This window comes from Mytilus edulis, chromosome 3, assembly GCF_963676685.1.
Source record: "Mytilus edulis chromosome 3, xbMytEdul2.2, whole genome shotgun sequence".
NCBI classification, from domain to species: domain Eukaryota; kingdom Metazoa; phylum Mollusca; class Bivalvia; order Mytilida; family Mytilidae; genus Mytilus; species Mytilus edulis.
The window spans coordinates 29,951,410-29,964,048 of NC_092346.1; the positions used below are offsets into that span (position 1 = coordinate 29,951,410).

At 31.1% G+C, this 12,639-nt stretch overlaps 1 protein-coding gene across 1 annotated transcript in view; it reads right to left on the reverse strand.

Moving 5' to 3' along the window:
• The window catches only part of LOC139516188 (son of sevenless homolog 2-like), a 45,078-nt gene extending 32,448 nt beyond the window's left edge, over positions 1-12,630 (reverse strand). Inside the window, exons 1-4 of the mRNA XM_071306098.1 lie at positions 12,229-12,630; positions 6,482-6,742; positions 4,681-4,764; positions 699-779 (exon numbers count right to left, since the gene is read on the reverse strand). Coding sequence (XP_071162199.1) covers positions 699-779; positions 4,681-4,764; positions 6,482-6,742; positions 12,229-12,330 — 528 coding nt within the window. The 5' untranslated portion in view covers positions 12,331-12,630. The remainder of the gene's footprint in view (positions 1-698; positions 780-4,680; positions 4,765-6,481; positions 6,743-12,228) is intronic.
• Positions 12,631-12,639: the final 9 nt, after the last annotated feature.

A 12,639-nucleotide genomic window follows, 5' to 3' on the forward strand; every position in this document is an offset into this window, starting at 1 on the left:
AATGACTTTTCTCTTGATACTGTAGCTACATTTAATTGTTCTCATTTTCACTCAATTTTTCACAATATTGATATAACAAACCTCCACTGCTTTAACTGCAAGATTTTAAATAAGAATGTACATACATGTATGTAATAAACTTGTGATGTGGTGTGTATGGTTGATTTTTGGTTGTTTATTTTATTTATAAGCTGGCAAGGATCACGACTGACAATTCAATCTGAGATTTGATACCCTATATATGCATAAAAGAAATTATTGCTGAAGACAGTTAGCTGCCCATCAATTGTCCTGTCCTTTTTGTGGGTATTTTTTTATGCCCCACCTATGATAGTAGAGGGGCATTATGTTTTCATGTCTGTACATCAGTTTGTCCGTCTGTCTGTTCGTTCGTCCGTATGTCTGTTCGTCCCGCTTAAGGTTAAAGTTTTTGGTCCAGGTAGTTTTTGATGAAGTTGAAGTCCAATCAACTTAAAACTTAGTACATATGTTCCCTATGATATGATCTTTCTAATTTTAATGCCAAATATAAGAGTTTTTACCCCAATTTCACGGTCCACTGAACATAGAAAATGAAAATGCGAGTGGGGCATCTGTGTCCTGGGGACATATTATTGTTTTATTATTTATTTAAGATTGTTGTCACATTGCATAGACTATATATCTTAATTCATATAAATGCAAAAATCATAACTGACCTGATCTGCACATATTGCTACTTTGATATCTTGTGATGTTATTTCCTTGTGCTTAATGTTCCGTACATAATTCCCTGTCAACTGAAATAAAAATAAAAACTTTTCTTAATGCATACATTCTGTACTTAAAAATTCTTAAATAAAGCAAAATTAACAGACGAGCAAGTTTCCTTGCATATAAAGTTTCTTATTACTCCATCAATATGCATGAAATCTTATCCACTGTATAATAGGCAAACAACACAAATTATTATCAAATTATTTGTTTGTTACATTTTCAGAAGTCTTGCATATTGGTCCCCTGATGGACTTTATCAATATTGATTGATTCATTGATGGTGTATAACGCCATGTTCAATACTAATTTGCTATCTTCATCGCAGTTAGTTTTTGTAAGCAGAAGATGCCAGAGAGAACCACTACCTTTGGTAAAAATACTATTGCAATAAAAAAGTATTTATGGTACATAATTTTTTGGGAGAAACAAAGGATTTATACTTTCAAACAAAGAATTGTATATAATTTACAGGTATTTTTTTTGATAGAATTGTGATTATGCAGTTAAATTTTTTTACCCAATGGAATATTAAATTCAGATTTTTTGTAAAAGTCTAATAGGCAGAAAAAAACCTAAACAAACAACAAATACCCCTCCCCCTCCCCCCCCCCCCCCAAAAAAAAAATAATAATTTGTGTTTACAATTTACAATCAACCTAATTTGTTGCTACTCAAAATATTTATTTCTTACTTTTTTAATTATTTTACCTATAAGTACATGTATCATATTTAGTAAATGTCCAGTGGCAAACATACCAAACATACTAAAGACAATAATTATAATCTGTATTTTATCAGAATGACCATGTAGTTCAATATAAAGTTGATATTTATAAAGATGAAGTTGCAACAGAATGTCTTAAAAGTCATAAGTTTTTGAAAAAAAGATTTTCCCAGTATTTCATGAGATGTTGCCTCATGTGATCTGTCTCATGGCCATGACTTAAATTTTTTTAAACTGTTAAAAAAATAACCTTGACCTATCCATGCTATATGAGGATAGGACTTTCTTTGCATTTTCAACAAAAAAAATGTGTCTTCAGGAAGATGCATAAGAAGCTGACATAAAAATAATATTTTAATGACCCCAAAATTTAAATATTTTTATTATCTAAAATAAATCAATAACAGTAAATATAACTCCCACGCAATTTGATCAACACTTATTGTTTGATCAAATAAGGAAAACAAAACTTGTTTATTGATAACACAGAGATATGACATCCTGTGAAAAAAGCAACAGGAAACTGCCGATGACTCAAAAATGAATCACTGAAAACTGGACAGAGAAGAACTCAATGGATTTTTCACAGTCAGACAATACAACATGTATCTCAATCAATGAAAATGTGAGAAGGCTAAAGGGGTAATTCCCAGGTAAGAAATTAATTGTTTTTATTGTCTTCCAGCAATTAAATATGAAGGATGATGTTGTCTTGGTTGTCTCATGACAAAGCAAAAATTTACTTTATAAAATTATTTCGTCATATCCTATATCTTGTCATGGGAAGGAAATATTGATCATGGAAATTATTAACTTTCTTAAAAATTGAAAGAATGAATTGTAATGGTAATAATAATCAAAGATGCCAAAAAATAAAAAATAAAAGTTTTCATAATCTTTTAAAAAAATACTCTTGATTCTTAAATTTTTCACATATATATATGTGCTTGAAAAAGTTTATTCATTCAAGTTCAAGAACTCATCATTAGGATATTGTGTTTACATGAAATTTTGTTGCTTCATAATTTAATCATTTCAATATTTTTGACAAAATAGAGCTAGGAAATGCAATTAAATTCAAATTATTTTAAAACGATTTGTTATTAGTTATCAAAGGTACCAGGATTACAATTTACTACGTCAGACGCGCATTTCCTCATCAGTGACACTCATATCAAAATATTTATAAAGTCAAACAAGTACAAAATTGAAGAGCATTGATTATCCAAATTTCCAAAAAGTTGTGCCAAATACGGCTAAGGTAATCTATGCCTGGGATAGTTGATACCACATTCTACAATCTTGATGCATCTTTGACACAAAATTATTCATCTGACATTGAATCATTGATAAATAAAAATGGCTAAATTAACTAATCATGTGTTCTTTTGGTCTTTAAGGCAATTGTTTTTTTATGCTACTAGCATGACTAGGGGTTTCCAAGTAGCCGGCAGCAAGCAGATTGAACACAGTGCAAGCTTTAACCACATTCAACTTTTTAATTTAAATATAAGCTTTTTAAAAGGGTATTATATTTTATTTTAAAATAAATTACCTTGCCGAGCACAGCTGGATACAACAGCAGATATCTAACCCGGAACCATAGGGGCAATTGGACAAAATATTCGCACTTGATACAGGTTTGAATTTGAATAGTAATTAAATAATTGACACATGTTAGCCCACCCTTTTTCCAAAAAAGATATTGTCATACACTTTATGCAAATTTCCATTGGAGTATGCAACCATAATTACCCATTTAAATAAATCATAAAAGTCATAACAAGAATGTGTCCAAAGTACACAGATGCCCCACTCGCACTATCATTTTCCATGTTCAATGGACCGTGAAATTGGGTAAATATAATTTGGCATTAAAATTAGAAAGATCATACCATAGGGAACATGTGTACTAAGTTTGAAGTTCATTGGACTTCAACTTCATCAAAAACTACCTTGACCAAAAAACTTTAACAAGAAACTCCCACTTTCATTTTCTATGTTCAGTGGACCGTGAAATTGGGGTCAAAAGTTTAATTTGGCTTTAAAATTAGAAAGATCATATCATAAGCAACAAGTGTGCTAAGTTTCAAGTTGATTGGACTTCAGCTTCATAAAAAACTACCTCGAACAGAAGGACGAACAAACAGACCCACAGACCAGAAAACATAATGCCCCTCTACTATTGTAGGTGGGGCATAAAAATATGATAGGATTACCTTTCTTACACTGCTTTTAAATTGTCTTAATTGTCCATTAACCAGGAAACCCTTGATTTTCCCCCTTTTTTGCCCCCAATTCCTAAACAGTTTGAGCAATTACCCCCCAAAGCCAATCCTAACCATCCCTTTGTTGTATGGAAATTTATGGTATAATTTCATAGAGATCCATACACTTTAACACAAGTTATTGTCTAGAAACTAGAAAAATGCTTATTTGGGTTTATTTTGGGCTTCTTATTCCTAAGCTGTTAGAACCATAAACACCAAATTCAATCCCAATCTTCCTTTTGTGGTTATAAACCTTGTGTTTAATTTTCATAGATTTTTATTTACTTATTGTCAGGAAACCAACTGTCTTTGGACAACGACGGCATGATACCAATATACGACTCTAAATTTTTTTGTGGTCGTATAATTACTTTTGTCAATTCCTTGCCTTTTGGTAAACAGTTAAGATTGTTTATAGATATTTCAAATCTTTGTTATATTCTATGGAAAATTTAGGTTACTCAAATTCAAATTTCTTATGAAGCTATAGCTAGTAACTGTACTATTAGAACATTGGTTTTCTTGTTTGAATGGTTTTACACTAGTTATTTTTGGGGCCTTTTATTGCTTGCTGTTTGGTGTGAGCCAAGGCTTGGTGTTGAAGGCTGTACCTTGACCTATAATGGTTTACTTTTATAAATTGTTACTTGGATGGAAAGATGGCTCATTGGCACTCATACCACATCTTTCTATATCTATATATCCTCATAAATCAATACATACATTTATTATTGAGAAAAACTGATTACTGGTAAAATTGCAAGATCTTATAAATGCGATAGTAAAAATTTCATAAAGGGAAATCAATACTTAAATCATGAATGCGAGTTTTTATTTTTGCAAATATGGTAATTTTGTTTTTCTCACAAAGTAAGTTTTTTTCTGTAATTCTTATATTTATGGAAAATTATGGCATGTTACATTACTTACCTTTAATATATCAGCAGCAATATATTCAAGAACAGCAACAATGTACACTGTCACCTGGAAGTCTATCTTATAACCAAGAACTTCCTAAAATAGAAAAAAATAAAGATGTAGCTTTCCATTACACCAACATGACCCATGATTTTTTCCTGTTTTAAACATAAATTGTATTTTAAATATAAAACTGCCTTCCTGATTCTGCCCACATTGCAATTTTACCAGCAATCAGTTTGTCCTTCAATGTCCTTCAATGTACTTGCGCATTACATGATAAAATAATAATGCAATAAGCATTGTGTTTTTTTTTATTAGGTTTTGATTTGTTTTATATAACTTTTTGAGAAATTTGAGATATATTCTAATTCTTTTTTAAATTAAAACTTACAGTGGAATCTCTATCTAAAAGGAATTTAACTTATAATGTTATAAAGAAATCTTCATCTTATTTTTCAAGTGGTTCTGCATCTTTATCATCTTTTTTATCTTTAATAAAACTAAAGCTCTACTGCCTGTACATCGATATCATGTACATAAATATAGGAAGATGTGGTATGAGTGCCAATGAGACAACTCTCCATCCAAATAACAATTTTTAAAAGTAAACCATTATAGGTTTATGCATTTTAGTTGCTCATGTAATATTTAGTATTCAGACAATGTCATTATGACATTTTGGTATTTTTGGTGTTCACCAGTTTATTTTATTGTAATTTGATATTTGTTGGTCATTCCTCTTTCATTTCGGCTGAATTACATGTATAAGGTCAATTAGATTTCATGGGGTCTAAGGTCAAAGCTTGAATGATCTAACCTTGCTGACAAACCACTTCCTCAATGGGCAATAAAAGTAAAATAGCAAAAATACTGCACAATTTGTTTGACTTAGTTTAGTTACAAAAATTTCTCAAGTGAATAAATAAGCCCAGAACACAAATAACTAAAATAGGGGCCATGGTCAGGGTCAGAGTGAACTGTTTTCAATATTTGACACATTCCAATTCGAGGATGCTTTTGCATACAAAGTTTTGTCAATCTAAGTGCTACAGTACAAAAGATATACATCTGAACATGAATCAGACAATGTTTTACTATTATAGGGTTCAATATGATACAACTCCATCCCATGATGCATCAGCATATTAAGTCTGATCAACCTTAGTTCTACTATACAACAGTTAGGCACAGGACATTTTAAGTTCTCCCAAAAATTATTAAACCTTTTTTTATTTACCAGTACACACATGGCAATCTTGTGTTAAATCCAGTTTAATATGAATCACAGAGAAACAGGGTTACTATTGGTGATAAACATATTTAAACACAATTTATTGTGAAAAATCACAACTAACAGTATTTTCAAATAGCACAATGGAACTGAAATAATACAATTTCCTTAAAATCATAGCACCAAATCTTGTATAGTTTTATGATAAAATCTATTCAGATAGCACCATGTTACTATACTGTTTTAATGCCCCTGTACTTTTTTTTATTGCCAATTTAAGGTGGTACCTAACACTACAGGGAGATAACTCTGTAAAGTCAGCTAAACGTTTTAATTACGTTGTGTTGTAAAGGGAATATTAAGCTTCTCAATGATCAAAATTGGTGTTTGTCAAACTGCTATATAACCAGTGTAATTTTTCTGACAAAACGGTTGGTTCAAAATTTTTAGAAATTTTTATATTTTTGTTAAAGGGTCAAAGTAAATGCATTGGCAAAGTTTTATGAAAGTTAAACGAGCCAAATTAATTGAAGTGAAAGTGTTTGGTACCACCTTAAATGTAAATTATGAAATATATACCCTGACTAAGAGCTGATGAATCTTATCAACAGGCAACACCAATGGACTATTTCTATTTCCTTTTTTTATGGCATTTTGTGCTTCCTTTATCGCCCACTTATCGATGGGATCAGGGAAGTTTTTGTGTACTCTGTCCTCCACATCTTGTTTTGTGTGTGGCTGTGATGCACATAAGCTGGACAACAAATTCAGTATCAAATTTTCTATATACTCTAAGGCATCATCTTTAGCACTAAGTGATGGATGAACTTGAAGCTGAACCTGCAATAGAAATAAATTTAAATCAGCATTTTTTCATAAATTGTAAATTCATATACATGTATACAACAACATGTATATAACAATCTGGGCTCTTGGTTATTAAACTTTATTATACTCAGTATTCTGTATACAAAATTTGTGCTAGTAACACAAAATCCAGTCTTTTGATTGGTTGATTCAGAGTCGTGCTCAAAAGTTTTAGGACCTGAAGGCCTGGATTTAGTTAAAGCCATGCAATATGGTGATAGGTTTCACATAACTGTCATGGTGTTTGTGGTGACATGCATGCCATTATATATATTGGCATGTACTTATATTGTACTTGCTCTTAATTTAGATTCATTATTATGCGTGGGATATCGCTAATTTTGTTACATTTCCTGGAAATAGGTGAACCACATGTTCTAGTGTTAATAAATAACAATTTTATATGTATATAGGCTAGTATTCATAATTTTGGAAAATCCACATTATCAAGTAGTCTATTAAAATACATGTAATTTTCCTATAAAACTCACTTTACCGGTTAATTGCTATCCACAAACATGACAAAAAAACAAATCAATCCGACAAATCATATCTGACACTGCGCGCGTTCTAGATAAGTTTAAAACACAGTAAACATTTTACAGCAGTATATATTTTCTTTTACAGATTCTGTTTGATTTTAGGACAATGTCAGACATATTTCATGGGGTATACAACAAGGCAAAGAAGTTGCTTTATAGTCTGAGTCAGTCTTTTTTGATTTATTGAAAGAATAAAATTAAAAATCTCTTTGCTCTTGTCACAGATGATTTTTCATTTTCACCAAGTCGATGCAACAGCAATTTTTGATTTATAAGATAAGAGATTTTACATATTTAAAGACATTGACAATTTTTTTTTTTTTTTTTTTTTTTATAAACAATCAGATATTTGGTTCCACTTTATCATGTTTATGTTTCAAAATTAAAATATTAGAGGAAATCAACTCATGCTCAGTTATAAACAAGAATAAGTAATCTAGTGACCACATACAAAAAAATTAAGGACAATTATAGGGCATACATTTGTAACTGTCAGATGTTTAAAAAATAAAAATCGAAACTGACCTGTATTTTATGGTTCATTTCAAATCAAAATGATGTGACTAGTGGACTGTTACAAAAGGTATAAAATGGCAATTGAAATGTTTTAGCTAAAAAATCAGCTTAAAAATTGTCAATGTACATGATGTACCTAAATGTTTATGCTAGGGCCAACATTAAAAATATCTTTGTTTCCCCTCCCCGACTGAGGTTATCAGGGTATGGGTAGGTAAATGTAGGTAGGCGAATTATTTTATTTTATTTCTTGATATAATTTTTCTATATTGAATTTTTACAAAATTCAACAGGTAAGATGATTCAAGAAAAGTGGGGTTTTCCCTGTATTCAGTGTACACCCCAGTTTTCTGATGTTAAAAACAGTATCCAGGGACCTCATTTTTCCTATTCATTTTATGGTATGAAATCTACAAAAGCACACATCCTTCATGTGATAACAAAGTGTAATGAAAGTAAGTGTTTAATTAGTTAAAAATCAAGCTTATTTCAAGTCTCATTTGATGCATAACTCACAACAAAACAATTCCTGTGTTCACCAATTCATACCTTGATCATCAATTATGAGATGACAAAAAGATATGTTAATGACTTGGGAATTAAAATTTAATGAATAAAAATTTTCAATAGAAGTGAACATAATTCAGTTATGTTCAGTTGCACCTGGATCATGCAGCTTGGTCAATTAATTGCTAAACAAAAGATTTGTATGTTTTTTTGAGTTCTAGAAAAAAACAAGGCTTTACTTATATGTTTTGTTGTTCCTAGAATACTTTAAGTATTTACAAATTCAACTGATGCAGTTATAATGTAAAACGTGCCTTTTTGTAAATTTCATGCCATAAACTGAAAAATAAAAACACGTTTAAACTGGTCTTGTTTACACAAGAGGTTAAAGCAGGGAATTCACGTATCCAACATTTTCTGACTTGTGCCCAACCTGTTCGAAGTCAAAGACAAAGTAGATTGTTTCAAAGCACGATTCAGACCATTTTTACACAAAGATTTTATCCTTTAAACAGGAACAGAGGTAAAAGACAAAGCCAATCAAGGTGCACTCAGTGGGTTGAAAGATGTTTCAGATTTTTTATTTTCAAATATCACCCTTGCACACAACACAAATTGTGTAGCAAGGCAGTTTGTTTTCCTTGATTCCGAATCATATAGACGCTTCAATGCAAAAATGCCTCAATTTAAAACGCTTGTTGATTACAGCATCGGAAAGGTATGACAAAAAACCAACTCACATTTACTACAGCATCGGAAAGATATCACCAAAAACCAACATAGCAAAAAAAAAAAATTTGGACAAGAATGGCCAATAAAATTTTCGAGTTGTGGCGATTCTACCGGATCATTGGTGGGAGGAGAAACAAACAATATTTTATTTTTGGCCTAGTACAAATGTTCATGTGTCATTGAAAAAACCCTGACATTTGTTAATTGAAAAAAAAAGAAACTAATAAATTTTCTGGCAGACGTCCTTCATAATCATAACTGTTGAAAACTATATATGTCCCTGCATCAATTACAGGATGAAAATTGTACAAAATTATCACAATTCAGAAATGAAAATAGGTCCTTATGAATTACAACGATCCTTCCTCAAGTTATCTCATTCACAAACAATAAGTTTGCTAACTTGTCATGTTGAACAAGTTACCAAGTCAATGTGGGTCTCATTGGGCTCTCATTGTGACGAAGAATTGCTGATTTTTTGTAAGTGTGACACGTGAAAGTCAAATTATTGTTCTGTGAAAACAGGAAATGAAGTCTAGCGGGACACTGGAAATTACAAAAAAATGAGAATTGCTTACCTACATAGTGTAAGCGGGATACAGGAATCTGACAAAACAGTAAGCAGGATCCGGGATCAGAACCCCCTAATGAGACCCCCATTAATTAACTTGTCACATCCAAATTTTTAGTTGGTATTAGGCAAGCTAATAAACATCTTTCACCAGAATTTCCTTTATTTATGCCATAAAAAATAAAATAACTGCTAATATAATGTCAAAAATTTTGTCCTTGAAGGAATTTGTTAATTTGAAATTTTATATTTTTAGTACAAGGGTAATGTTTGAATAATTTGATACCACAATAGGAAGGTTGGGATTGATTTGGGGGTTATTGTCGTAGCTCAGTAGTAATTTGTAACAAAAAAACAAGCATTTTTTCTGGTTCTTAGACAATAACTTTGGTATAAGTGTATGGATCACTATTAAATCACTGTTAACACGTACAAGTCTATGCTTCTAAAACAGTTTTCAAACACAATGAAAATGGTATTCATGATCTTTGTGTGTATGTTAGAATGATAAAAAGATAAGTATAGTTTCAACAATGACATATAAACAAACCAAAAAATCAAATTACAGCAGATTCTATTAGGTGTGTAGCCAAAGGCAATATCTTTGGTTAGCTTGCTTGTTAGCTGAACCGTGATCATGAAGTCATTGTTAACTTAGGTAAACTACCCTACTTTAAGAATAGACTAGTCCGACAGAAAACCAGTCTATCTGTCTGTTGGACTATGCTACTTTGGAAGGAGGGTAGTATACCTGACCTAATAATGACTTCACGGTTCAGCTGACAAGCAAGCTAACCAAAGATATTACCTTTTGCTACACACTCAATGGAATCCCCTGTAAAACTTGAGAAATTATATCATGACTTATATCAATTTCCAAGAGATGACCTATTTAGCGATTGTTATCCAAATGTAACAGTCATTTAGTTTTTATTCTTGAGAGCTCAGTCTGCACCACTAGCCACTAGTCCGATGCCCCAGACTAGTAAATATTGATTTTGACTAGTGAAAATTTTCAAATTTCACATAGTTATACAGCATGTATAGGGAAAAGTTTTAATATTCATTTTCCAAACTAGTAAGTAGATGTTTTTGGAACAGACTGGAGCTTCAAATAATAATGAACATCTCCTGTGTATCAATGCGATAACTGTATTGACAATCAAGGATCAAAGGCAAATAAATTGCAGAATATTCAATACTGTCAGGTGTCGAACAGTTATTTTCTGCTACTGTTATCATCAAATTGCTTAAATTTTTATCTCCAAAATATCCTTATTTGATTCATCTGAGGTATCCAATAAATAATGTATCGTTATGTTTGGCAAAATATAACATGTACATTTTATAATCATGCACCTAAACATAATATACTGTTAATGTCATTTGGCATGAATTTTTACTTTTATTCGTCATTCAGGTACCCACATGCATTAAGACCCTAATGTATGAGTTGGGAATAGCATTTCCACCCTCCTGAAGTGTTTTGTAGGCTTGTAAAAATGCATGTGTTTTCATTGATTTTAAAATTATAAAGCAGAGGTCAATTTAGCATTGTTTAGTGGTTCCTGTAGTTATATGTATGTATATTTACCTTAAGGATCTTATGCATTAATTTTGTATGCAAAAAATATTCAAAGTTGAACTATAGGTGATTTTCAATATGTTGGGCCTTAAAATCTTTACAGGAAATATGAACTTAAAATAGTCTCATTCAAAGATGAACTGCAGTACCACTTATAAGTTACGGCCTGGCATTTCAAATACAATAGACAAAGGGTGTGACGTCAATAATTTTAACATAAATTTAAAGGGACAGGGAGTCTAAGGAAATGTTGCAGGGCACCACACCCTCCCAAAACCTCCTGTAGGAAATACAATAAATCACGTTTTTACATCAACTTATTTTGGATCTCTAAGGATTTATCTTTATAAAGACATGTTTTTGATTATTTTTGACAGCTGGAGGATAATGTTGATGACACATGTAACAGGACTCAGTTAGTGTAACAGTGATAACTGTAACATGTCTTCGCATGCACCAGTTAAAAAAATGGCACAGACAAATAAAATCATGCATCTAAGACACATCAATATCACTACTGACTAGCCATGTCTTGTCAGTAATAATTTTGAAAATCAAAATGGTGTAATTATGTCCTTCACTTTTGATAAGCGATAACAAATATAAATAAATGCAATAAAGATACATTGTATTATTCAAATAATACATGACTTTAACATAAATATATTATGCTATGTAAATAAAAAATAATTGATAATATGCTTATGATTTCTGTATTGATTGGCAATAGGAAAGGTGACTTAACCACCTAATCATAAAGTTATCATAAAAGGTGTTATTAAAGTCAATAAGATTTTAAAAAAGTGATTAATTCAACAAGTGTGAAAATGTATTATTATTATGTATTCATGTATCATGTGTATTATTAGTCCAATTGATGATTACATTACTAAACTGATTGTGGAGAAACAAATACACGCTAGACATTCAGCTTTAAGAGCAGAACACTGTATGCATATCTTCAATACACAAATATAGACACCAAAATTAGTAAGGGTCTACTCACCTCTTGTAATGCATGCAGAAATTGCCCTTTCCATTTTGAAGCATTGTCATCAGACATAAAATTATAACCTAGATTTTCTTGTATTGATGGTGTACCAAACATCGCTATAATTCCTTAACTGTTTTATGTTACAAATTGTAATGCCATGATTGAATTTGTAATCGATGGACGTTTCGTAGTAAGAAGTTCAGCCATGACCTTCAAACTTTTGATAAATCTACATATTTGTATTGATAAAAAGTGTTCTATTTGACTGTATTTGTATACATTGTTAAGGGATTGAACGTCTTCAAGACATTGTAATGTTATGTGTGCACATATAAACAAAAATTAAGTTGTGTTGGTGTGTGCTTCCGCAAAAAATGATAACAGGAAGTTAATTGTTAAGAGATATTTACGCATGCGTATTAA